Below are 19970 nucleotides of genomic sequence, written 5' to 3' on the forward strand. Positions count from 1 at the left end.
GGAAAGGCCACAGGCGCCCAGTGGCCCGGAGAAAGGGCCTCCACTTCTGCGTTTCAAGAGCCTGCTCAATGGGGTGTTGTCTTGATAATATCTTAGCTCACTGCCAATTTGTGCAACCCGCTGGGCCATTAGGGAGCGCCGCTGGGTTGTCAACGTTAAATGGAGACTCCAGAGAGGAGACCAAAGCTTTTTCAGGAGGGGGGAGGATTGGAGTCAACCCAGGGACAATGTAAGCAGTTGTTCCTTTTCCTGAATACACACCGCTCTCTCGCGCAGTCTCCAAACACCCGATTCTGCCAAGAGAAGAGCAAATAAATACACAAACTTTCGCCTAATTGAAGTTTATTTTTCCTGCTCGGTTCCAGAAAGATAATATTGGGCAAAGGGACTTACACAAGGTGTCCCCCAGCCGGAATGCCTATTTTGGAGAACAGAAGAAATGAAGAGAAACACCTGTAATGCTGGCCTTAAAAAACTTCAGGCCGTGGGCCAGCCAAGTGTGATCAGGGACACAGAGTGAGTGGTCGGCTAAAACATCTGTAAATTTCTCCCTTCTGATTAAAGCAGTTTCTAGATAACCGTATTGGGAGGAGGGCACAACTCACAGACTTTCCTGAAAGTTCTCATCCGGTATAAAGTCTTTCCCTTCATCAAGGCTGAGGGCCAAACTCTCAAATGAAGCTGAAGCAATAAAGCTGAGGGGGTGAGGAGGGTGGGATGGAGCTTAAAGAGGGAGAAAGAAAGAGGGGGTGGGTGAGTGCAGTGTGAGGAAGTTAATCACCCAGAACCTTTTAGGAAAATAGGGACATTTTCTCTCCGAGGGCAGTGAGTGATCCGCCTAGATCCAGTTACTCAAATGCCTTTCGAATGCAAACAAGAGCTAAGAAAATGCGTAGAGAACCGACGAGAGGCTTAACCCCGGGAGCTTCACATCTGCCTTACCTGTGAAAGGTCAGCCCCCCATCCCCCTCCCTCCTGGAAAATACCACAGGTGTACACCGGGTCCCAGATCCCGGCTCTCGGAAGGCACTCATGCAGGTTACCTGCTGGGTTGTCTCCGAGGCAGGGGACACTCGTGGGGGGCAGGCCGAGTGGATGGATAGAGGGATCGGAAGACCCACCAGGAAGGAATGGGGCAGAGGAGAGGAAACCGAGGGAAAGTGGGGTGGGAAGCGAGAGGACAGCGCGTGGATGCTGGTGGCAGGAGCTGGGGGCCGAGGGCAGCGGGGGTCGCAAAGGGGGAGGGGAGGGCCACACCGGGCACCGGACCGGCGGCGGCGGCGAGGCGGGCCGAAGCGGCCGAGGGAAGGAGGGGAGCGAGGAGCGCTCCGAGGCAGCGGGGACAAAGAGGACCGGAGAAGGAAGGGGGGCGCGGTGGGAAGAAGAGGGGCCCCGGCGAAGGGGAGGCCGCGGCGCGGGAGACGGGGCGGGCGAGGGCTGCGCGAGGCGCGGGGTGAACTGCGAGGGGCCGAGCGGGGCAGGGGCCGGCGGGGCGGGGTCGGTGCACCCGGAGGCGGTCCGGGCCGAAAGCGCACCGGCGGGGCGGGCGGCGCGCCAGCTGCCCGCGGTGGGAGGGGCGGAGCGGCGGCGGCGCGGGGAGGGGACCGGCGGCGGAGGGAGGCAGGAGGGGGAGAAGGAGGGGAGGGGCCGGGCCCCTTGTCTCCGCGGCTCCTCTCCTCAGTCCGCCCGGGGAGGAGGAGGAGGAGCGGGGCCAGCCGCCGCCGCCGCCGTCCCAACCTCGCCCGGCGCACCTGAACTCGCCGCACCGCCCCGGGCCCCCGCGCCGCGCCCCGCGCCCCGGGCGCCCGGCCGGCGCGCAGCGCTGCCTCGGTGCCCCCGGCGGGGCGCGTCCCCCGGGCCGCCTCCCGCTCTCCCGCGGCTCGCGTGGCCGCGCCTTTGTGTGCGGCGGCCGCGGCTCCCGGGCTCCTCCGGCTCCAGGTCGCGGCGCCCCTCCGGCCCCGAGTCCCGCGCGCCGCCCCCCCGGACGACCCCGGCCGGGCGCCCCCGACGGTGGAGCTAGCGGCTACGAGGAGGCGGGCACCGGCCCCGGCGAGCCCCAGTCCCGGCCCCCGGCCCCGGGCCCGGCTCCGGAATGGATGTGAGGTTCTACCCCGCGGCGGCCGGGGACCCTGCCGGCCTGGACTTCGCGCAGTGCCTGGGGTACTACGGCTACAGCAAGGTGACCGGGCCGGGTCGGGGCCGGGGGGCGGCGGGGCGGGGGCCACATCCCCATCCCGGGCGCGCCCGGCGCTCCGGCTCGCGGTCCGCTGCACTTTTCTCTCCTCTCTCCACTCCTTTCCCCCTGCGCCTTCGTCTCTGTCCAACTCTCTCGCTCTACTCTTTCTAACCCCCTCCCCCCCCCCCCTTTTTGTCCCTCAGCCGGCTCTCCTCTCTCCTCCACCTCTCCTCCCACTATCTCTACGCCCCCCCCTCCCAACCCCGCCGACTCTCTTTGGCCGCCCCAGAGAAGCGAAGCGCAGCCAGAGGACTGAAAGACGGGACTCGCGTGTGATTCTTTGTTATTGTTGTTATTAGTAAACACGATTGCAACCCCCTCCCCCGAGTTTGGGGGTTAGAGGGGTAACGCAGGAGTCCCCGATCTAGTGGTCTGATGACCTCGCTCTCTCTCTCTCCCAGTCCATCTTACCTCCCCCATAACCCCCAAGAACTGGACCCGGGGCCGCTTAGCGAAGGAAAGGAACTAACTTTTGAGCGTGCCCAGAATGGGGGAAGAGGGGGGCCGCGAAGTGCTGCGACCCCGGCAGGTGGCCTTTGCTGCCCCCTCGCTGGGGCGCTCTGGACCACGCCACGGAGGTGCCTGCCCCTCCCAGGTTAGCGCTGGTGACTTCTCCTCTTTCGTTTTTTTGGGGGAGGGGTAAGTTTGGCATTTCGGGGAGGTCAGGGTTGGAGACCTCCACAGCACGCCCTGGCTCCCCCCACCTCCTCCACCTCCCCCCGCGCCAACTTGGAGGACCGAGCGTTTCAGGTGGTCGAAGGTGGATCCCAGAAGGGCAGCTGGCGCTGCTCGGAGCGGCGAGTCCGTGCGGGAGCCGCAGTCTTTGGGCCAGGGCGGCGCGGACTCGGGTTCTCTAGGCTTCCTGAAGCCCCCGGGGCCAAGCTTTGGAGGAAACATCACCCCGAGGGCGATATTCAGAGAAAGAGCTGTGTTCTGCCTGGCCTGTGCCTTTTGAATGTGGTTTTTCTTTCTCCTTCCCCCCTGCTCCTCCCTCTTCCCCCCCCTTTTTCTTTCAAATCGTAGTTTGTTTATGATCGCTTGGATAACAGAGGAGGAAATAAGGAGACTGATGAAAGAAAGGTGCTATACAAAACTAATGAATACATCGCAGGAAGAGAAGGGATTGTATCTAGAGTGAGGAACAGTTTGCTGTGCCCCGTGGCTGATGGAGGCTCGTGTTCCATTCTATTTGTTTATACTTGGATCCCAACTCCAGCGCTGAAGTTTGTGAAAGACCGTTGGGGTCTCTCTCTTCCTCACCCCTGTCCTCTGTGTCATCGTCGCCCAGCTCTACGCCTGGCTCGGAGGGGCCTCCCAATAAGTAGGGAAGGAAAGGACATTATGCAGTGTGTTTGTTAACCCCTTGCTGGTGGGGGCCTTCACGCTCTCAGAATTCCTAGAATGATACTGTTAAGCCTTGAAAGAGAAGCAAGAAAAGGCCTATCCCTGTAGCCACAGTTAAGGTTTAGTTTCTGTCCTCTGATTTTGGATTTACTCAGGTTATTACATGCTTTAAAAAGTCCCCCATGTATGTTCAGTGAGGGACTTTGGCAGCCTAATTAAGTATGTAGCGTTTCTGAGAATCCACCTAATTGTTCCAGTGGGGTATTATTTATCTCTTTACAACTTAGCCTTGTGTATGCAAGCCTTGTATAACTGAGCATGCTTTTATTTTTGGAAGCCATTACCTTGCCTAATGCAACTACTTCTTTCTCTGATTTAAGATCAGCAACACTCGAATGACACGAAAATAGAAACCTTTTGTACTAATCCAGTCACTGCAATGCGTGGCAAATCTCTCTGTTCACTAGGATCCCAAGGGTACTTCAGGGGACCAGAGGAAATTGTGGGTGTTTTGTGTGTGTCTCTTTCTATTTTTTGAGAAAGGCTATTTCGAGTCCATTAAAACTCAGAACATTTATTTCAGGGAGGGTCTAGAAAGACATTATTTATTGAGATGCTTGTTCAGCTTCAGGAGTGAGGATGCAAGTTGGATTGCTGTTGTATTTTCTTAATGCAGTTATCTGCCGGAAAAAGCTTGGTTTTTAGTAATTTAGCAATCTGTCCTCTTAAGTGCTCTATGTACTAACTTAAGAAAGTTAGTGCTTAATATCAGTAGAAATCAGATTGTACTTATTTTAAGGGAGGTTTGCATTTAAGTCCTCACCGATAAAAATACCGTCATCTTTAAATTGAGCTGTGATGCTGTATCTTCCTATTCCTAATTTCAGAAGTAAAAAACTCAACTTTATTCCCCGTAATTTTTCTTTATGGAGAGAACATAGTAGAAGAGGAAGTAGTAACTTCAGGGGTATAAGACAGCAAGTGCTAATTAAAGGTTTATAGCATTTTGTTTCCTAGCTAACTTGTGTGTCTGAAGTGGTGTTATTCAATGTAGATTTATACTGAAAGTGTAAAAGCTAGACTACAAAGACATGCATTTATTTTATTTGAAAACACCTGTTATTATTAATCTCTTAAGACCTAACTCTTGATCATGTGTATTATCTTTCTGGATGGGAAATGATGGATTTCAAAGAAAGTCTGTTTTTGCCCTTTCTTGTTTTAATGACCATCTGGGAAACTTTAGAAGAAATACAAAATCCTCTGCTCCAGGCTTAACAAGTGAAAAGTTGGCACTTATCTTTAAATTTATTTACAAACCGTGAATAATAGGGTTTCATTCATTTCTCTCTTTAACAAATGACCAGAGCCTTTGTATAAATGATATGCATGTGTATTATCTTTACATTCTGTGAGTATATGGATCCTTTTTAAATGTCAGTGCTCCTGAAAGTATACTCTGTCTATGGAGAATGGATGAAAGAGTTTTGAGGGTTCAAAAGTCATTGCAAGTAGGAGAATAACTTCAAATAAAATATAGCCAGGATCATTAAAATCAGTTAATAATTCATGAACCAGCCACTGATGTATAAACTTAAAGTCATCTCTCTTTTCCAAGGGCTAATTTCCATTTTAATTTCAAGTGGAAAAAAATCTACTGTTTGAACATTTCTTTCTCTGATTCAACTAACATATTAAACTATCATATATATATATATATATATATTTTTTTTAAAGGCTGTGTGTAACTCAAATGAATTAGTGACCCATTGTCTTTGTATCTGGGAGTTTTCTTTCCCTGGGTTCAATTTGTCTTCACTAGTAAGATGATAAAATGCAACATATCAATCAGGATATAGTGGTCAGAAGCCCACCCCCCCAGTAAACTATTGTACATCAATCAGGATATAGTTAGTGTTCAGAAGCCCACCCCCGGCCCCCAATAAACTATTGTATTTAACATGGGTGTAAACAAGGTAAAATCACATATTGGGTTAATAATGAACTTGGACTAAACTCTAATTACTAGCTTTTTCTGCACATTCTTAGGACTTCCGCCCTCCCTCTTTCAATATGCAGCTCTTGACTTCTTGCCCTGTATAGGAAAGTCCTATGCCGTTGTGATTCCATCAGTCCCAAACCTTGCTTTCTGATTATATTATATGTGTTCTTGATTACTCGGCTTAATTAAGACATTCTGATGTGAGTGCTTTCTCTCCACCTCATGGGCCTCTAGCTGGGCCAATTTGAAGAGTAAGAAGACCATTGGTCTAGCTTATTGGAGACCCTGGTTCAAACTGAGAACCCATTGAGGCGGTAACGATGGGAAAGGCATTGACTGAAACTCTCCTTAACTTGGTATCTTGCACTTTCATGAGAACTAATGATTTTATTTCTAGGGTCTGGAGTAGGGGGTATTGAATTTTGAGAGCAGATCGAGAGATTTTTATGTCAAATCTTTAAACCAAGGTGTGGAAGCCACATTGTGAGAGAAATATAAGGTTTTTCTAAGGACCTTAGAGCAGGGGTCATAAGCTCAAAATGTCTCTAGGAACAGCCAGTTAACCTCCGTGAAGCAAGGATTTGGGTCAAGTGGAGGACAATGCCCCGTTTTAGGGGGAGTCCTGCTCAGCGTTAGAAGATTGTTGCCATGCCAACATTTGACCCAGTATCTGCACATTTTGCAAGAGAATGGTAATCTGGGTCTTTATGTGAAATATCTTGAATTTTATTTTATTGTTTTTTTAAATGATTTTTATTTTTTTCACTATAGTTGGTTTACAGTGTTCTGTTAATTTCTACTGTACAGCGAAGTGACCCAGTCACACAATATATTCTTTTTCTAACATTATCCTCCATCATATTCCATCATAAGTGACTAGATATAGTTCCTTGTGCTCTACAGCAGGATCTCATTGCTTATCCTTTCCAAAGGCAATAGTTTGCATCTGTTAACCCCAGATTCCCAGTCCATCCCCCTGCCTCCCCCTCCCCTTTGGCAACCAGATGTCAGTTCTCGAAGTCTATGAGTTTCTTGTTTATGGAAAGGTTCATTTGTGCCGTATATTAGATTCCAGATATGTGATATCATATGGTATTTGTCTTTCTCTTCCTTGAATTTTAAATATTGGTTGCAAGTTAACAAATAATTGGAATCATTCTGTGGGACCCACAAAGCATGCTGGGTTGTTGTCTTAGACAAACTCATATGCAAATGAGGATTCAGAATTATTTTTAAATAAATCCTTTTCTAGTTTATGTTCAACTGTGTGGGCAGTCCTACTCCAGTGTTCAATTACATGAGTGGAGGAAGTAGGATGAAACCACTTTCAGTGTAGTTCTTCTCTCATTCCTTAATTTTACGGTCGAAAGTCCCTGGAATAGTAGTTCTAGATCAGGAGTTGGGAAACTGAAGCCCACAGGTCACATCTGTCCCCCTGACTATCCTGGTGTGGTCTGCAAGTTAACATTGGTTTTCACTTTTTTAAAAGGTTGAAAGAATTTGAAAGAGGAATATTTCTTGACTGTGAAAACTACATGAAATTCACCTTTGCATCCATAAATAAAGTTTTATTGGAACACAACCTGACTCATTTGTTTATGTGTCGTTTGGGGCACTTTCCTGCTACAGTGGCAGAGGCGAGTCATTGTGGCAGAGACTCCATGGCTTGCAAAACCTAAAACATTTACTGTTTGCCCTTTTATAGCAGAAGGTTGCCAACCCCTGGTCTAGGTAATCAGATCAGTGATGTTGCCCTGATCTTCCTTTGTTCCCAGCCAAGGTAGTAGAAAGAAAAATCAAGATGGCACAACTGGAAAGAGTACTGTCTCAGAAAATGTTTCTGAAATTGCTTCTAGAACTGTGGGGTCTCAGCCCTGGCTTCAGCCATGGTTGAGTAGGAGGAGGTTTGTAGAAGATACTCAAGCTCAGGGCAATCCCGTCGTGGTGCAGTGGTTAATGAATCTGACTAGGAACCATGAGGTTGCGGGTTCAATCCCCGGCCTTGCTCAGTGGGTTAAGGATCTGGCGTTGCCGTGAGCTGTGGTGTAGGTCGCAGATGTGGCTTGGATCCCATGTTGCTGTGGCTGTGGTGTAGGCCAGCAGCAACAGCTTTGATTAGACCCCTAGCCTGGGAACCTGCATATGCCGCAAGAGCGGCCCTAGAAAAGGCAAAATAAATAAATAAATAAATAAATAAATAAATAAATAAGATACTCAAGCTCAGGAGTTCCCTGGTGGCTCAGAGGGGTTAAGGGTCCTTTGTGGTCGCTGCTGTGGCATGGGTTCAATCTCTGGCCCAGGAACTTCTGCATGCTGTGGGTGTGGCCAGAAACAAACAAACAAAAACCCCAAGGATATGCAAGCTCGGCCTTAGCCCAGACCAGTTCAGTAAGAATCTCTGGGGATAAGATCCAGGCAAGAGCATTTTTCAGAGTTCCCAGGTATTTCCACTGTGCAGTCATGATGGAAAACTTTGTTTTAGGCTGAGAGCGGTGGAGCGAGCACCCTCAAGGGGCAGTAGAACTGGGTAACGGAGTCTGTGATTGCTACAAAGAAGACAAGGCTTAGGGCGTATTGGTCGGTTCCAGTCTGGCACTCAGGGCCTTTTTAGGACCTTGGCAGTTCCTAAGCCCTGTGGATCTGGGCTTCCCTCACATCCTGCATGTAATAGACTATGATATGATATCATATCTGAGTTGATGTTGATTAGGTGGCTTAAGTTTGCATTTTGTAGGCTTTTAATTAAGCATCTATTGGTTTTAAATTTGTGGTATGTGTGTGTGCGCACATGTTTGTGCCATATGGCCAACTGGTGTTTTTTTTCTCACGTTTTGAACATTTTTGTAGACCTCTGAGAAACGTATAGTTCTATGTGTCCAGTCTGTGGTGACTAATGGATAATGTAATCCTGCTGACACTAACTAGAGGTCCCCCAACTCCCCATCTTGCCCCCTTAAACAGTGAAATATTGATGAGAATCCTGTGCTCAGTGGAGACTAACATACATTTAGCCAAAGAATATGAATTTTAGTCATTTTAGATGAAGTCAGTGATTGTATATGGCCACGACATTCAAAGAATGTGTGGTTATTTTAAGAACTATCAACACCAGGTTGCAAACCATCTGGGGGATGCTGAATCCAGTTGAGGACTTGTTTTATTTAATTTGCATCAGCATTTTAAAAAATAAATTAGTTGTCTATTTCTAAAAGTCTTTGCATGTAAATCCAGCTTTCCAGCTTTGCTTTAATCATAAATTTGGCAGTACTGGCCCTATACCCTCCCATGGCATCATCTGCTAGTGGCCCTGATTCAGATGGCCGTGCACTCTGCAGTTCACCACCGTCCTCTCCACTCCCTCCTTCTCATGCTTAGCCCTCTGTATACCTCTAGGTCCCTGGAGGCTTCGAGTTTGAAAACTTTGATTAAGAAGAGATGAGATTAAGCGAGCATCAAATGATGCTCAGACCTAGTGAAATGAGGTCACTGTCACTGGAGAAATACAAACCCAGGTTCCTTGTGGTGTAGAGGATAGTAGATGAGACGCAAAAAAGCACTTTGTGGTCATTTTATAGAGCAGCGTTTCTCAGACTTTGGCATGCACAGGGATTACCTGGAGTGCTTCTTGTAACACAGACTGTTGGACCTTACCCCTAGGGATGCTGAATCATAGGTGTGGGGTGGGGCCACTCAGGTGATGATGATGTCATGCTGTGAGTAGCTTGGCACAGAGGGCCTTTAGTGGTAAGGGCAAGAGTTTGTTTTTTCTAAGTTTATCAGTTAGAATGCTTTGGGCTGCAGGTAACGGAACACCCAACAGTGGCATCAACCATAAGGACATTTGTTTACTTACAAAGAAGTCAGGTAGGTAGGCAGTCTCAGGCTCTCTTGGATGGTTCAATCATGTCTTCAGGGACCCTCTTTTCTTTTTATTCTGCCATCTTTGGAGCTTTAGCAGTCTCCTTGTGGTCACAGGTTGGCTCCTGTTGCTCTAGACATCACATCCTTGCATGATAACGCACAGCACAGGAAGCAATGTAGTGGTAGGTGAGTGATAGCAAAAGAACATTTTCTTCCTCTCTACGTCTCTTATTAAGAAAGAATAGCTTCCTTGGAAATAGTTCCACTAGACTTTTGTCTTATTGATCAGAAATGGACCACGTGCCCACCCTAGGCCAGTCATTGACAAAGAGGAAGGAGATTGCTGGGATCAGCTTAGACCAATCCCATGTCATCCCCTAGGGCTGGACACGTTGTCACACATGCGTAATTGATGTTATGCTCTGTTAGCAAGGTAAAGGCTTTTGGAAAGACACCTGTGTCTATGTCTACTACTGGGCACATTTGAAGAATTTTGAATGGGCCAGTGGTATGAAGGTGGATCTGACTTTTTGGCGAGATCAGTGTGGGGCTTGACAAGAGGCAGCGGTAGGGGAACCAAGGAGGATGCCACTTGCCAGTTTGAGATAAACCCAGGAATTGAACCCACGTCCTCATGGATACTAGTTGGGTTTGTTACTGCTGAGAAGGATTTGAACTAGGGAGATGTGCATATGGGTGTGCATGAGAGAAGGGCACTGAGCAGAGCATCTCTGCAGCTTAGGAAGGAGAAAGAGGAGACAGAGACCACTCATGGTGTTTGAACCTGGGACCCGAATGAATGTTGGGACCTTGAACAGAAGCAGAGAGGCCAGAGGAGAGACTGGTGTTAAAGGAAAGGTAAAGCTGATATGGGATATTTTGGTGGGACGTTCCCATAGAGACATCAAGTGGGTGCCCTGGGACCTACGAGTCACTGGAACTCAAGAGACAGAGCTTGGTGCTGAAGAACCAAAGTTGGGTCTTCCTGTATGTGAAAAAGTGATGGAAACAGAGGGACTCCTCTAAGAGTGAGAAGATGGGTATCTCCTGGGTATCCTTGGTCTTGAGAGTTGGTTGGTGTGGTGCTTTTTGTTTTGGGTTTTTTTTTTTTTTTGGTCTTTTTGCGGCCATACCTGCGGCATATGGAGGTTCCCAGGCTAGGGGTCGAATCCGACCTGCAGCTGCTGGTCTACACCACAGCCACAGCAATGCCAGAACTGAGCTACGTCTGCGATCTGTGCCACAGCTCATGGCAACGGCGAATCCTTAACCCACTGAGTGAGGCCAGGAATTGAACCCACGTCCTCATGGATACTAGTTGGGTTTGTTACTGCTGAGCCACAACAGAAACTCCCTGGTGTGGCGTTTGTTAATCCATCTTCCCAGTTAGGGAGGTGGTAGTTTAGGACGGAAAGTGGGAAACTCAGACAATTTGGAAATCCTCCTGTACCATGACAGCAGTGCTATAAAAAAGGAGTGTGTGTGTGTGTGTGTGTGTGTGTGTGTGTATTTGTGTGTATGTGCGTATGTGTGTGTGTGTGGTGCGATGATATACCTTTTCTATCTTAACAGTTATTTGGGAAGAAACATCCTTAAACAGCTGTCGTTAACTGGGAATGACACAGAATTTGCAAAACCGTTCTTTACAACTGCATCAGCCATATATGAATGAAAACATTTCGTGTGTTTTTCCTTTATGTAGGAGGCGCAACTTCAAATTGTATTTTGTGACATGTTAATGATGTCATTAGTATCTTAGAGAATCTGTTTCGACTGTGGTTAATAAGGAACGACAAGATTTTTGCTAAGCATGCTTATAAATTCAATGTATTTTAAAGGCGGATGCAGCAATCTTTAAAAAGAAAACCAACCCTGGTAAAATATAAGGCGTAGAGGCTTTTATTCAAGGTCTGCATGAGCTTCTGACAGGTTTTATCTTCTCCCTTTGTAGTAGATCATTTTATTTTCTTTGTTTCCTCGGTTTGTATCCTAATCCCTTCCTCAGGGAGGCCGTGTTCTTTAAAATACGTTCCAGGCTTGTGTAAAACACATCAGCCATTGGAAAATGTCCCTTCTTGTATGACCGACATTCTGTCTTTAATCTGAATGTAATTTTCTTTTATTTATAGAAGAATAATTTTCATGTCTTGATAGCCCACCAGTTAAACAAAAAGGCCAGTATCAAAGAAGTGTTGTGATGTCACTTCAATGCACCTTGGAATGATAGAGATTCATTCTGGCGGAGGAGCTAGATTTTAAGGTGGGCTCATCTATGCCAACTGTTCCAAGTTTAATGTGGCCTTTTCTACATTGAGTAAATTGCCTACAGAGAAGAATTATATATTAAATATTGTAATGGAGGTGAGTTTTAAAAATACTTTAAATCGATGTAGTGTAACTGTACCATATTGTGAGATTTTTCAGCAGTTTCTACAGCTCATTGGTAATGAGCAAGGCATTTTGATGTACCGTTGAAGAATGAAAGTTTTCCACTCTCTTTTTAAAATCTCCTAGATATAGGAAGAAGTCCCAAATGCTGACCTGACCAGAAAACTTTCATGAAATATGTATGTTTGGGTGGAAGTGGGTTTTTCTTGAAAAAAAGGATGAGTTAAATTTAGAATTATTGAATCCTCAGAAAGCGTACCGGTGGATCTGTTTTGCTGATCCGTAATGTCTGTCTTCAGGGAGAAACACAACTCTTATTATTTGGATTACTTAAAAAAATTCTAATAGTAAGGTTTAAAAGAGAAGTGGTCAAAACTTTTGCATAGGTAAAAATTCCTTTGAATCCAAGTGGGGAAAAGCCTTCAAACTGAGAAGTATAAAAGGATTGTAAGTTTTGCTTCAGGCATAGCTAGATCCAGACGTCATGAAGGGAGGCTGTCAAGACTTTCTTATTAGCTCTGTTTTCATTTGGTGTCTTTCTTAGTCATGTGGTACTCAGGTGGTGGGGAGATGCTTCAAGTCACACGCATATAGCTCAGCATCCCCAAGTCACACCCATACAGCTCAGCATCCCTTTCCCCTTTTCCTTTTTTTTTTTTTTTTTTAAGGGCCACACTGGCGGCACATGGAGGTTCCCAGGCCAGCGGTCCAATTGGAACTGTAGCCTCTGGCCTATGCCAGAGCCACAGCAATGCTGGATCCGAGCTGCATCTGCAGCCTACACCACAGCTCACAGCAATGCCAGATCCTTAACCCACCGAGCGAGGCCAGGGATGGAACCTGTATCTTCATGGATGCCAGTAGGGTTCGTTAACTGCTGAGCCATGGTGGGAACTGCTCACTTTCCCAGTTGTTTCAGTACCTTCTCTGGACCAAGTCTCATTGGACAGGTGGGCCCAGGCGCAAAGTCCTATCTGTCTCAGGACCAGGGACACATAGCGACAGCTCCATGGAAACCACATGGGCTAAGCATCAGGAGCAATGGTTCCTCAGAGGGAGAGCAAAATGTGGATGTCACAGCGAAGGAAAGTGGTCAAGAGATGGTAAAAAAAAAAAAAAAGTCTGCCAGAACTCCTAAATGAAGTATGAAGTGGAGCTTGACAATTTTGAAGGTTTCTGAGGATTTGAGCTTTCCATGTTTCCTGTTCTTGGTGGAAACCAGAAACAGCCTGTGTTAGTTAAGGCAGATGTCATCGTTATGATTTCTTAAGCACTTATTAAGAATATCCTTCTTGTGAGGGGCAGAGGTTAGATGTGGCCTGCCTTCAAGAAACCTCTGGTATGGATACTTCTTCTTCTTTTTTTTTTTTTTGCTTTTTAGGGCTGCACCCTCAGCATATGGAAGTTTCCAGTCTAGGGGACTAATCGGAGCTATAGCTGCCGGCCACAGCCACAGCCACAGCAATGCCAGATCCGAGCCACGTCTGCGACCTACACCACAGCTCACAGCAACGCTGGATCCTTAACCCACTGAGTGAGGCCAGGGATCGAACCTGCGTCCTCATGGATCCCGGTCAGGTTTGTTTCCACTGCACCACAGCGGGAACTCCCATACCTCTGGTTTGGTAGGAGAACAGGTGTGTCTATGTGAGGACCGGTGAAATAGGTGTGTGTGGCAGTATGTGTACAGAAGGAGATGTTCTAGGAGGAAGCCAGTGGTTGGTTTGGTGAAGGTGCCCAAGGAGCAGATTGGATGAGAGTGAAGGTCCCTAAGGAGAGGTGTGGTCAGGTGAAAGAGCTCACGGAGGCTGTCAGGCTTGGAATGGACCAGGAGGAAAAGTAGGATTTTGGGGAAGAGAGGGGATTCCAGGCAGGGCTCTCTGCCTGAACGTAACACCCTATCCCAGGTCCTGTTAAGAGGCTGGTAGGGGACACTCTCATAGGCCAGCCTACGGAGTTGAGTTTGTGTCTGTGTTGGCGAGTCCTCTGGTAGGAGATGTGGTTGGTTGAGACCAAACTATAGAGGCCCTTGAATGTCTGGTGGAAGATCTCAAGCTTTATTGAATAGGTAGCAGCCATAAAGTATGTGCATATGTGTGCACATTTGCATGTACATGTGTTGACATCCAGGTGCGTGTGTGTGCTCAAGTGTGCATGGTTGTGTGTTGCAGAGAGAGGAGAGTTTGAATGGGGGGCTAATGAAAAGATATTTTCAAGACAGTACCTGAAACTGTTTGTGGAAGAGATTCAAGAGGCACAAAGAAAGAAAGTGATTGAATGATGGGTTGGGTAGGCGATTGGTTTTGGGATGCAGGCTGCAGGTAAAGGGGAATTGGCCTTGAAATGAAAGCTTGGTAACCCTTTCTCTGAGATGATGTGGAAGAAAGAGAAGATGGCTAAAGACAGACATTTCAATGAGGCGGGGATGGGGGAGTGTTGATTGATTGGAAGAGAAACAGCCAGAGAGGAAAGGAGGCTGGGCAGGAGGGAGGGGGAGAGAGGTGGGACTGGGAATGAGAATATGAATGGGTGTGGAAGCTGCTGAACAAGCCCAAGATCTGTCCTCACCTCCTTCTACCTCATTCCTTATGCTGCTTCCCTCCACCCTTGCTTGGGTGTCTTCCCACCCAGCCTGCATCACATCCTTTGGCACTTTCTGATTCCCTCTGTCTGGATCCCTTTCCCCAAAGGTCTTCCCAGCATTCAGGTCACAGCCCGAATGTCACCTTCAGGTATGGCCTACCCATTGAAAAATATCTGAAGTAGCCTTTCACTCAGCCCTCCAGTCACTGTCTCTCTACCCTCGTTATTCCATTCATAGCACACATCCCTGTTTGAATTTGTGTTTGCTCATTTAGCCCTGTGTTGCTTGGGTATCTCTTGCCTCTAGAATGCAAACTCCATGATGGTGGGGACAGTGTCTATTTTGATGATCATCTGTCTAGTATCTAGAACAGTGCTTTGCCCATCACAGAAGCTGTGGCAAGGAGTGACCTGGAGAATACAAATATTGCTGAGTAGAGGATCTGGTTGAAGGTTAATCTTTGGCTAAACATATTGGACCTACTCCTATCTAGATGATGGACATGCAGTGGTAAAGAGACAGTTGTCCTGTTTGCAAGGAGCTGGCCTCTAGGTGTCACGATCCCTGGTAGAAGTCTTTAAGCTTAGGTTTTGTTTTAAATGTCCTCCGTGGGTATTTCATGTGTTGGAGGCAGGAAGTGGGCAATGGGTGGTGAGCATGAGCTGGTGGTGGATCTTGCCTGAGCAGGAACGAGAGAACAACAGAGATGGAGGGAAACGAGTGAAGAAAATATGGAAATGAGTGCTCGTAGTCCCAGTATTCAGGCTGGTGAAGAAATGGTCAAGGAAGGGGAGACATCCATGCAGGCAAAGAAGAACCTCTCAGGGCTCGTCTGCAAGTAACAGAAAAACAAACTTGCGTAGCAATGGCGTCAATGAGGTAGATTTTACCATAATGAAGACTACAGGTGAGTATACGGGGCTGGTAGAGGGGGGGCTTCATAGACATCTGGGACCCAAAATGCCCCCCAACTTTCATGTGACCCTTGTCCAAACATCATCATGGTCCAATCAGCAGGAAGGAAATGAGGTCAAGGGTCAGAAGGAGCCTCGTGACACTTGCTTATTTCTCATGGCCACACCCATGACTACAAAGTACCTTGGTACCCACACCTATGACTGTGAGGTTGTGGCTGGTCTTGTGCCCAGGGAGACAGTCAGTTACTGTGGAAGAAGGATCGAGTGCCTGTGAGTGACTGACGGGTGGGGTCTAAGGAACCCTTTTGGGTATCTCCGAGTTTGGGATTTTGTGTACACTTACAGGTTGTGTATTTTGCTAAACTTCACTCACAATTTTAGCTTTCGGAGTTCCCGTTGTGGTGCAGCGGAAATGAATCTGACTAGGAACCATTAGGTTGTGGGTTCGATCCCTGGCCTGGCTCAGTGGGTTAAGGATCCGGCGTTGCCGTGAGCTGGGGTGTAGGTCTCAGACGCGACTGGACTGCTGTGGCTGTGGCTGCGGCTGTGGCCGGCAGCTGTAGCTCCGATTAGACCCCTAGCCTGGGAACCTCCATATGCTGTGGGTGCGGCCCTACAAAGCAAAAAAAAAAAAAATTGCTTTCATTTGCTCGTTGGAGGTTCCTCTTTTAGTGAAAGAGAGACACTGCCATCTTTTCAATCCTTTCTACAGTTTGGGGGTTTTATTCTGGGCAGGCTTAAAGTATCGGGTGATTTATGTTCTTCTCTGCAGGAACTGCAAATCCAATGTCCTAATGCTAATTGATTACCTATATTTGAGGCCCCATTGTCTCTGCTTTTCGAAATACCTCTAGCATTTTTATACTGTCATTTTTCAAGTCCTAAGTGTCAGTAACACAGTTGCGCGCACCAGTCAATGTTCCTTCGGTTGGGTTTTTTAAACAAGAGTGTTTTTCCATTGATGTGTTTCTTTTTTGTTCAAACCCGGTTTACCTCTGACTCATCTTATGTACACGTCCACCGCATCTTCTTCCCCAGAAACCTGAAGTTCTTTTTGCCCTTTCTCCTTCCTTATTCCTCTGGTCCTTTTTGTTAATCCTGGGCCACGCAGCCTTAGCTACAAAGACATGGCAGCTTCCACAGCACCTCCGACCTCCTCAGCCCCCTCCCTTCTTGGTGTGTATGCAGTGTCACCCTTTAGTCCGCCTCATTTCTCAACTTTGGGATAACTGAAAACAGTGTCTGTTTTCCTGACTAAAAATTACAGCCATCTGAGTGTACCTGGGTCTTTTTGTTCCTCTGTTTATTCTCTTGGACATTCTCCAGTTGGACAATCCAAGTCTTCACCACTCTTTCCAAGGGGCAGTCAGACCAGCTCTACCCTCATGCTTGGATGGGAACTCCCATCTTTTGATTCCCGAGGAACTTTTGGTAGCATCTGCCAGGAATTGCTCCTTTGGCATTCTCACATGGGTAGGAACCAGTTCTCTCTTCCAGACCCAAAGGAGAGCAGTTTCTACTCTCTGGGAGAAATCCTCCCGCAGAGTGTTGATGCCCTTCGGATGATTGCCTATTCTGGGTCCTACAGACAACTCCCATCTTTCCTGTCTTAGTCCTTTCTGCTTTCAGATGTGCCCAGACGACCTCTGACCCCCACCGCAGATTTTCCAGTCCTGAGTTTGTTGAGTGTCTCCTCACTGGTCACGACTTTGGCACTCTCCTCATTTCGTCCACCATATAATATGCATCATAGCTGTGTTTAACTCAGGGTCTTACTGTTTTTTTTTTTTTTCCCGCTCACAGAAATCAATGTGAAATTAAGACTATCACAAATGGAAAATCCTATTACTTCCCAGACATAGAAGAAAATCCTAAAAATAAACACCAGGGGAGTAAAGAGTATTCTGGAAGGCTCACTGGAGACCTCGCTGGCCTTGGGCTCTGCCTTCTGTTTGTGGAAAAGGGGGATTTGCAAGTGTTAGGGAGATGTACAAGACGTGTGAGCTCCAGACTGAGACTGGTCTTTGATTTTATTTGGGGGCTTGAAAGGAGTTCGCAACAGAATGACTTTCTCAAGACTCAATGAAATGCTCTTCCTTCCTTGTCTCCGTACAGTGCTTCTCAGACTGGGATGTGTGTGCCAGTCAGCCGGGGAATGGGGATTAAAGGAGGCTCAGCACTTGTGGGTGGGCCAGAGGGTTGGCCCTGCTAAGCTGTTCCCAAGTGATGCTGATGCTGCTGGGTCCTGGCCACGCAGGTACCTGTGAGTCCCGGGGAAAGCAACATCCGACACTAACACATTTCTCTGATTCTGTGGACCCCCTTTTAAACATCTCTCTGAACCGGGAGTTCCCGTCTTGGCGCAGTGGAAACGAATCAGACTAGGAGGAACCCTGAGGTTGTGGGTTCAATTCCTGGCCTCACTCAGTGGGTTGAGGATCTGGCATTGCCATGAGCTGTGGCTTGGATCTGGCATGGCTGTGGCCAGCAGCTACACCAACCCCTAACCTGGGAACCTCCATATGCTGCAAGTGCGGCCCTGAAAAGATAAAAGACAAAAAACCCCACAAAAAACCCAAAAACCATCTCTCTGAACAATGGCTCCAACAAGAAATCTTTACTTAGGGTTCCACGTCTTCCCATTCAGGCCCTCCTTCACATCTGCAGTCCGCTTCTGTTCCTCATTGTATTACTGACGCTGTCTTCCCTCTTCTCCCACGAGCTCTGCCTTGGCAGATCAGACTTCATTCATTCATGTAAGATGTGGAGTCCCTGCACCAGGCCAGATCTACCTCTAAGCCCTGGCGCTGCATGTTTCTGATGACCCCTTGAAATCTCCTGTCACTACCCTGATTGTTCTGTCTCCCTGGCAGCCCACATATTTCCCAAATATTGTACATCTGGGTGCTTCTGGTTGCTTCTGCTCTGCGTCTTCTCGTCTGCTGCTCTCCTTCCTCCTCCCTGGCAATGGGAATGTCCTCCCAAAGTTTGGCTTCTTGCCCTTTCGCACCTGTATATTTTTTTCATTTTGTATGAGGATCTTATTTTCGGCCTTTAGCTGTTCCCTCCCTGAGGTTTGCATCAGTTATCTATTGCTGTGTAACAAATTAAACCTTGTGCCTTCAAAACACCTATTTCACTTGTGATTCTGCAAGTCAGCAATTTAGGCGGGGCCCAGAGGGTGGTTATTCTCGTCTTGGCTGGGTTTGCCTATGTGTCTGTGGTCAGTGGCAGGTTGACAAGAAGGCTTTGCTCCTGGAGGTTGGCTGGCTCCTGCCTGTACATGGAGTCTGTCCCCTCCAGCATGCTGAGTTGTGCCCAAGAGCCTGCACGCTGAGAAGTGCCAAGAGCCCTGGAGCCCTGGCCCAGAAACTCTGTTTTTCTACCACATTCTACTGCCCAAAGCCAGATTCAAGGGGAAGGGAAGTAGATTCCATGTTTTGAAACCTGCTGCAAAATCACATTGGAAAGGGGAGTGGCTACAGGGAGGTGTGAAGAATTCTGGCCTTTTTTTTTTTGGTCTTTGTAGGGCCGTGCTGTTGGCATATGGAGGTTCCCAGGCTAGGGGGTCCAATCAGAGCTATAGCTGCCGGCCTACACCACAGCCACAGCAATGCCAGATCCTTAACTCACTGAGCGAGAACAGGGATTGAATCTGCATCCTCATGGATACTAATGGGGTTCGTTAACCACTGAGCCATGGTGGGAACTCCAATTCTGGCCTATTTTTCAGTCTCGCCCAAGGCCTCCAGTCTTGTCTCTGGCCTGATCTACATTTCTTATCTGCTCTATGGCCGCTCCCTATAGGATGTCTCCACATCCCTGTCTGCTGTCAGTTCAAATCCAACATAAGCCATGTGGCAGTCTGCCTCCCTCTGCCCCCAAAGCTCCCTTCATCTTTTCACCATTTCTCACAATGCCTCCATCATTTTCAGGTACAAAAAATTAATTTTTACTACTTGTCCCTTTTCAGTCCCTTAGAGCAGTAACTCTTCATGTTGTCTTCATTTTTTTCTGTTGTGATCTGTTTTGCTTCTTCCTTCTTTCTTTATTCCGCCAGTGTCCTAGCCTAGCCTCTGCCATAGCCACAGGGTCCTAAATTTCTTCCACCTCCAATCGAATCTATGCTCCACTTCAGTTTAATCCTCAAAAGATGAGTCTTAAGCATCATTCTCCTTCTAAAAACTCTTCCAGTGGCTCATCTTTATGTCAATGCTTTCTCAAACGTGTCACTTCCTTTTGGCCATATCTACATACCACTGATATTGTTTATTAAATATTGTTATATTGACTCACTGAATTTATATTACTATTGCATGAGGGAGCCTTTGTATTGCATGCGATGTGTAAAAATTACCCATACAATAAATGTACTAAGTGTACATTAATTGACATTTTAAAATTTTATTTATAGATCAATTAAATCAATCCAGGATGAATAATAGATACTGGGAATACAGGATACACGGTAAATTGCTCTGTTCTCAACTGGATGTCGTGGCATGTCCAGATGTATTATCAAAGTTCATCGCTTTAAAGCAAAAACAAAATTCCTTAGAAAAAGACTGCTGAATTTTACTAAACGTTAGAATTCTGCTCAGGGTAATGGCAGTGGTTACAGCTCAGCACCACAAAGTG

General features: G+C 47.3%; 1 protein-coding gene across 3 annotated transcripts in view; it reads left to right on the forward strand.

Annotated features, from left to right (window-relative positions):
• The first annotated feature begins 896 nt into the window (after positions 1-896).
• The window catches only part of TOX3 (TOX high mobility group box family member 3), a 117799-nt gene continuing 98725 nt past the window's right edge, over positions 897-19970 (forward strand). Inside the window, exon 1 of one of the 3 annotated variants that reach the window (XM_047792285.1) lies at positions 897-951. Coding sequence is in view for 2 of the 3 variants with exons in the window: in XM_047792283.1 (XP_047648239.1) it covers positions 2093-2179 (87 nt within the window). In the remaining variant the exon portion in view is untranslated. Of the gene's footprint in view, positions 952-1658; positions 2180-19970 lie in introns of those variants that run through there. The other 2 variants (XM_047792283.1, XM_047792284.1) reach the window with 2 other exon arrangements.

Source organism: Phacochoerus africanus, chromosome 8 (genome assembly GCF_016906955.1).
Source record: "Phacochoerus africanus isolate WHEZ1 chromosome 8, ROS_Pafr_v1, whole genome shotgun sequence".
Classification (NCBI taxonomy): domain Eukaryota; kingdom Metazoa; phylum Chordata; class Mammalia; order Artiodactyla; family Suidae; genus Phacochoerus; species Phacochoerus africanus.